Genomic DNA, 7,371 nt, shown 5'->3' with positions numbered 1-7,371 from the left:
AATTAAAACTAAATTCCCCCCACGGGATTAAAAGAGTATATACGGATGAATCAGCGTAGACCGCCCTCTGACGTTAGCACAGTTTCGAGTTTCGGTCGGTGTGAGCGAGCCGACTTTCATTTGAGTTTCAAGTAGCCTCCTCCCTCAGCTGTTCCCAAACGCCCAGAGTCCAGTTCTAATGAATTGCAGAGGATTGGCCATAGCCTCCTTTCTCTCTCCCAACGCACTGCAGTTGTTGTCTGATTAACTGAGAGGTTTACACATAAGAAAACTACATATTATTTCCATGTGGTTTGGTTTTTTATTTACCTTCCTGCTACCAAACCAGGTAGGCTACGTGTATCGTAGATCCACAGGGGAAGGCGCGCAAATGTTGAGCAATGCGCATATTTTGTCGTTTCGTTGGAAGATGCGTTGCAACAGCAGCAGGGCGTGTCAAGTGTAGGCTAGTATAAACTCCAGGCTGAGGATAATGACAGTCCACTCTAGATGATATTTATCGACTCATTTTTTAAATATTTCAACAGAGCATAAGCGTAGGGGTTGTATGGGTTCCTGTACACAGGGGAGTGGAGGGGAGGGGAACGAGAAGGCAGACACACAGCGAAGGAAGCTATTACATCAGAGCTGGTTGAACTGGAAATCACTTTAAGCAGGTCAGAAATTAAAAGTATTATTAAGGACAAAAGCAACAGAATGTGGCAGGAGAGATGGGATAAGGAGGGAAAAGGCAGACATTTGTAGGCTACAACATACACAAAGAGGTAACCGCTTGTAAAATCAGTGGATTGGAAAGGCAGGAGGAGACATGGTTTACCGGACACGTGGATTACATATTATAGGGAAACATCAGACTGGAGTATGCACACACTGTGGAGTAATAGAAAGTGTAAAACACATACTTCTAGACTGCACACATTATACCAGAGAAAGGGAAAACATGAAGAAAGATTTAACCATGGAAAACTTACTGAGTATAACTAGCACACAGTCCACAGCTAAGGCTGTTATAGCTTTCCTAAAAGAAAACCTAGCAAGTAGAATTTAGTTTTTTATTATTATTATTATTATTATTATTTTTTTTTCTTATTTAATTTAAAAAACTGGATATAAAATAGCATCCCATTGGATCACACCTCAGCCCGAAAGATGGCGGTAGTGCACTAAGTATGCAAACTGCCATTAAACCCTATAGAAGAAGAAGAACAAGAAGACGACAGTCCAGTCAAGGGAGAAGGCACTGCGAACTCGTTGGTAAGCTAGTCTTAGGCTTTGGTTATATCTACCCCCTTTGCCAGTTAGTGGTTGTGGCATTTCTCTACATGTAGAATTTTCTACTTAAAGTGTATTAGTTAATTGTTGTTCGTTCCAGCAAGAATGTCGCATTGATATGGAGCTAAATTTGTCTCAATAATATTTGTATATGCGCAGAGGGGAATCCACAAATATTTATTGCTTTGCATGTGTGTTTTGATATCTACAAATAAAAAAAATCATATTTGTAACTCGTATATTAATTTTTACAAATATAGATGTGCATTTGTAAATAAAATGCTATTTGTAAAACCGAAAATTTAATTTGTGAAATGTGATTCTGCATTTGTGGATCACCAGCACACGCATTCTTCGCTTTCCAAAGTTACGTGTTTTTGAGACGTTCTTTGCATGAAAGTCACACAAATCCACACAAAAAAACATATTTGTAACTTGTAAATTGGTTTTCTATAATCTCTGTTTAGTGAACACATAAAACCGTCGTTTGTAAGCGAAATCAAGAATTAGGCCTACGATCTTTGAGTTTGTTTATCGTTACCTAGCAACCAAGGCTTTAAGTGTTAAAGGGGAACTAGGCAACTATTTCAACGTAATAAACCCATTTAGAAATGGTTGGATGGTTAAATGACCTGTTCCGGTGAAAATGGTGACTTTCCACGCTGCCCCTAGCGTCCCCAGGTGGAAAACCAACCTTGCAACATTGAGACTACCGTCCCGGAAAGAGAAGTGAGAAACAAGAAACTCGTTTTAAATCGTGTTTCTTACCTTGTAACATCCACACTATTCTGCCGAACTTATGCTTCGCTAGCTTGTAAACAAATCCATGTGCTTTATTGTTACCTTTTTCCACAGTTTGAAATAGCATAATGCACAATTTCTCCAGTAGAGGGAGAAATATAGCTAATCCTGCCAAGTTTCCCTTTAAAACCAAAGATTCTAGAACAGAGCTTAAAATGTATTGCAATTTCGTAATGTACAAGAAATGCGGTAGGCCTAGTGCAGTGGTTAGAGGAGCGAGCTCTGACCCCAAGGATTGTTTGTTGAAATCCAGGAGTATCATCATTCTGCCAATGTTAGTTTTGGACAGGATATTTACATGCCAACACAAAAGTTGTAAAAGTAGGCCTAGCCAACTAACATTGGCAAAATGATTGATCCTTTGAACTAACAAAGCTCGCTCCTCTAACCACTGCGTTACCACATTTCTTTACCACATTTCTTGTAGCCTACAATATGAAATTGCAAAAAGTTTTAAGCTCAGTCCTAGAATCTTTGGTTTTAACTAGGGCTGTCAATCGATTAAAAAAAAAAATCTAATTAATTACATGCTCTGTGATTAATTAATCTAAATTAATCGCATATATAATTTTTGCTGTGAAAGTATTTTAAATATTTAAATTTAAATGAATCATTGAATAATCAGCATTAAAGTTCAAATTATTATTATTTTCACTGTTCAAATAATTGCCATAATAATCTATGATATGACCTAATATGCTGAGGAAATAAATTCAAAAGTGCTTCGGGAAGAAGTTTTTTTTTTCACATACAAGGCATTTCAGGCCACAGATATAACCTAGTAGCCTGACGAGCCAGACCCACATTAAAATGTAGGGTCTGGACACTCACCGTTCGCGAGTGCTCAGTCCGAGGGGCGGATAATCAGTTGTCTTTCAAATTCCCTCTGCACGCAATAGGACAGCGGCAGCTTATGAGTCCCATCGCTTCCCACCAGCGGAGCTAGTTGGCTAGTTCAAACGTTTGCCCACTTAATAAAAGCTTAACTCGTGTCACACTGTTCGCCAGCAGCAACATCCATCTTATTTGTTTTCAAGTAGCAGGGAATTCAAGCCAAACCGTTGCAACTCTGCCATCAATCATTATGTTAAGCCCACCTAACGACTCTATATACACGCATTTCATTGGCCTGATTAAGTTTCGATTTCTGGAGCTCACAAGCCAACGGAGAGTTGCTAGACTAGCCCTGGCAGCAAATGTAATTTGCGGCCGCTAGGGGCGCGTCTAGATTTCTAGGCTAATAACCTAGGGGACACAATGAAAATACATTAACACTCCCCTCAATGTCAACACTTATTTCTTTGCATTGATGTGCGACTATAGAGTTGATGAACTCCGGTGATATGCAAATTCCTCGCTGCAGATATTGCAGAGGACTTTATTTTCAACACTTTATTTTTTATCAACACCATCAGGCCGTTTTTTAAAAGTAAATGTTCCTATCAATGATCCAGGCAGCACGTTTTCTTCTCTCTCCTTCATTTTACAGTCTAATTTTTACTGACTAGAACGGCTTGGGGTCCAAGGTCATACGGAATCGATTAATCTGCACTCATTTTTTTAATCAGTTATTTTTTCTCAAATTAATTAATCGAAATTAATCAGTTATTTTGACAGCCCTAGTTTTAACACTTAAAGCCTCGGTTGCTAGGTTGTCGTTAAACGGCACCGAAAATCAAAAAATCCAGTGGAACCTAGATGGCAGAAGTGTGTAGGCCAATCTGCCCAGCAGCTTTTTCTACTTTGTCACCTACAGAGTTTGACAGGTACGATCTTTCAAAACGCCATGTTATTTCCCATAGACATTTGATGACCGAAGGTTGGATGGATACGGAAGTTAGGAGGCGGGACTTATTCTGGAGAGGTCTATGAGTCCCTATAAACAACACTGCCATCTACTGGATTAGTCTGTCAGCAGGCGAATTAGAGGTAGAAGTAGAGTTGGGCAATGTCCCCTAAATTGACATTTGACGATGTGTACAGTAAAACATCGTGATGGACGATGATATCGTCGGGGAGGGGCGCAGTGTAGTAAAAACTAATTAATTACCATATGTCTGTATTACCAATGTATTACCAATTTACAAGTTACAAATAAGTTTTTTTTTACGTGTGGATTTGTGTGACTTTCATGCGAAGAACGTCTCAAAAACACGTAACTTTGGAAAGCGAAGAATGCGTGTGCTGGTGATCCACAAATGCAGAATCACATTCTACAAATGAAATTTTCGGTTTTATAAATGGCATTTTATTTACAAATGCACATCTATATTTGTAAAAATCAATATACGAGTTACAAACATGATTTTTTTATTTGTAGATATCAAAACACACATGCAAATCAAGAAATATTTGTGGATCCCCCTCTGCGCATATACAAATATTATTGAGACAAATTTAGCTCCATATAATTTCTAACCTGACTCGTGTCTTATTTCGACTTGCACCTTATCTCTTTAGTGACCTAAAAGTTTGTATTCTGTGCCCACACATTTTTCCCATCTCCAGACTCTAAGTCACACCATGGAATCATTGGCATCTGCAAATGTGCATTTCTCCCTTGAACTTTTCAAGAAGATCTCAGAGATCAACAAGACGGGCAATGTGTTCTACTCTCCTCTGAGCATCTCTTCAGCCCTGGCCATGGTCTGCCTTGGAGCCAGGGGCAACACTGAGGCCCAAATGCACAAGGTAAGCTTACAGTGTTCAAATGGACGAGATTCACAATGAATTTTACTGAACCACAGAATGACCTCACACAGTAACATACTCTGTCAGAAGTGGTTTGTCTTTGTGTGACAGTTTACTGGCTTTAAATGTTCTTATCAGGGATGTAGTGGTAAAATAAGAGGTGGGTAAACTATGAATTCTGTGATCATGGTGAAGTGGACTGTGACATGCTTCGTCGGATTTATATAAAAGGCATTCAGAACATGTTTGATGATGGTGGAGGCTATTGTCCAATGTTTATAACAATACCAGTGGTATTACTGTTAATGGTTCCTACAGTGTTGTGAATGTGGATAATACAGTGTGTGTTTTTATTTATTAGATTAGATTAGATTAGATTAGATTCAACTTCACTGTCATTGTGCAGAGTAGGTTCTAGGTGTTTTATGCCCCCAACGTTGTCTTCAAGGCAGCGCTGCCTGGAAGGCACTAGGGTTAGCCATGGGTTAGGGTTTAGGGGTTAGGATTAGGTGCCTTTAAATCAGCGGTGGCAGCGCTGCGTGCAAGACGACGTTGGGGGCATAAAGCAATCTGGCGCTAGTTAGCCGATGCTACCAACAGTTTTTCGATGGGGGTGCCTCGGGCATCGGCCTAGCCATGCAAATAAATCACTGTTTTACACAATTTACGAGGCAGTAGCTCCATACTTCATTGGTAGACTTCCGAGGGCCTTGACATTTAAAACGAGACATTGAGAACTTTGAAAAAGCACTGGTAGTTTATTTACAAGACGATTTATACAGACAGTACCTTCAGAAAGTTTACCGTTTGCCGCCATCTTGAATTTAGTCACGATAAGTCAAGCAACGAGTACAAATGAACAGGTATGATAAGGAATCAGATTCCAAAAATAATTCAGTGGAAATGCATGGATTCCAGTTGCTGCTACTGAAGTGATGCACTCCAGTTCGGCTCCCACGACAGAGGTAAGGTAAGAGTAAGGTAAGGTAAGGTAACTTTATTTGTACCCAAGGGTAGATTTGGTTGCAGGTCAAAAGAGTGGGTTTCTTACACACACACATAGATGACATTAAACGACATTGACAGAAAACAGTGACATAACAGTGACAACAGTGCTCTAGACCTAGGAATATAGATAAAAAATGTACATGAATATTATTAGTATCAAAATTCAGTAGATAAAAATGCAAAATAAAACTCATCATAGCAGATACAAGAGCTAAACCAGATTAAATAAATAAATACATTAAGATTAAGAGGGCTGTGCAGTCAATAAGTTAGTGTGTAGCCTATCTAACAGTAGCCTAAGTGCTATTTAACATTCTAATAGCTGAGGGAACAAAAACTGCCTCTGTATCTTTTAGTTTCGCACACAGGCATTTTGTACCTGCGGCCTGATGGGAGAGGCTGAAATTCACCGTATAGTGGGTGGGATCCATCCTCTAGGATAGACCCAACTAGCCTCTGTAGCTGCCTACTGTGTAGCGATTCCAGGTTCAGCTGTGGCTCTCCAATCAGCCTACTAGCCCACCTTACAATTTGGTTCAGGGAGTTCTTATTTTTTAGGGGTAGGTTGCTGAGCCAAGACACCAGGCTAAAAGAGATGACTGATTCAATGAAGCAGCGGTAGAACATGGGGAGCATCTTTCTGTCGATGTGGAAGGAGGACAGCTTCTTCAGACAGTATAGACGCTGGTTCCCCTTTTTGTACGCAGTCTCACAGTTTGCCTAAAAATGTATCGTCAATGATGGTCCCAAGGTATTTATATTTATCAACACACTCCACTGTCTGACCCTTTATGCTGATGATTTCCTTAGCCCTGGGGAGTTTCCTGAAGTCTATACACATATGTTTTGTTTTGGAAATGTTCATCTGTAGAAAGGACCTATCACACCAGTCTACAAAATCCTGGACAACTGGACCATGACCTGTTTCATTTCCTTGTAGCAGGCTTACGATGACAGTCATCTGCATACTTTAAAATAAATCTGTCTTCCCTGCTGCTGCGGCACATGTTGGTGTAAAGGATGAACAGAAGAGGAGACAGAACACAGCCCTGAGGGGAGCCAGTGGAGGAATATATCTGATCAGACAGTGCTCCCTTGACTCGCACTCTTTGTGTCCTATTAGTTAAAAAATCTAAAATCCAGCCAACAAGATTTTTACTGAGATCAAATTGCTCTAAGAGTCTTTCTGTTAAGATGTGGGGTTGAATTGTGTTAAAAGCAGATGAGAAATCTATAAATAAAAGCTGAGCATGTGCTCCCTTTCCTTCTAGATGTTTAAAAAGCATGTTCATCAGAGTGACTGTGGCATCCTCAACACCTATGTGTGGCCTATAGGCAAACTGTTGTTGGTCAAGTTCAGACTCTTCTGTCTTTAAGATTTCATTTCTAACTAGATTTTCAAAACTTATCATAATAGACAGTCAATGCAATAGGCCTGAAATCATTCAGTGCTTTGGGGCAGCTTGTCTTGGGAACTGGAACAACTACTGCATCCTTCCAACATTTTGGGACATGCTGGTTTTGTAAGGACTTATTGAAAATGTAATTAAAAATTGGGCAGAGTTCTTTAGAGCACAACTTAAGCAGTCTACCACAGAT

General features: G+C 39.8%; 1 protein-coding gene across 1 annotated transcript in view; it reads left to right on the top strand.

Annotated features, from left to right (window-relative positions):
- The first annotated feature begins 386 nt into the window (after positions 1–386).
- LOC125309395 (leukocyte elastase inhibitor-like) overlaps positions 387–7,371 on the top strand; it is a 14,002-nt gene continuing 7,017 nt past the window's right edge. The window contains 3 exon segments of the mRNA XM_048266291.1: positions 387–656; positions 1,196–1,254; positions 4,582–4,764. Coding sequence (XP_048122248.1) covers positions 4,597–4,764 — 168 coding nt within the window. The 5' untranslated portion in view covers positions 387–656; positions 1,196–1,254; positions 4,582–4,596.

Source organism: Alosa alosa, chromosome 16, assembly GCF_017589495.1.
Source record: "Alosa alosa isolate M-15738 ecotype Scorff River chromosome 16, AALO_Geno_1.1, whole genome shotgun sequence".
NCBI lineage: Eukaryota > Metazoa > Chordata > Actinopteri > Clupeiformes > Clupeidae > Alosa > Alosa alosa.
The sequence above is the reverse complement of the archived record's forward strand: the minus strand, read 5'-3'. Positions and strand labels throughout refer to the sequence as shown.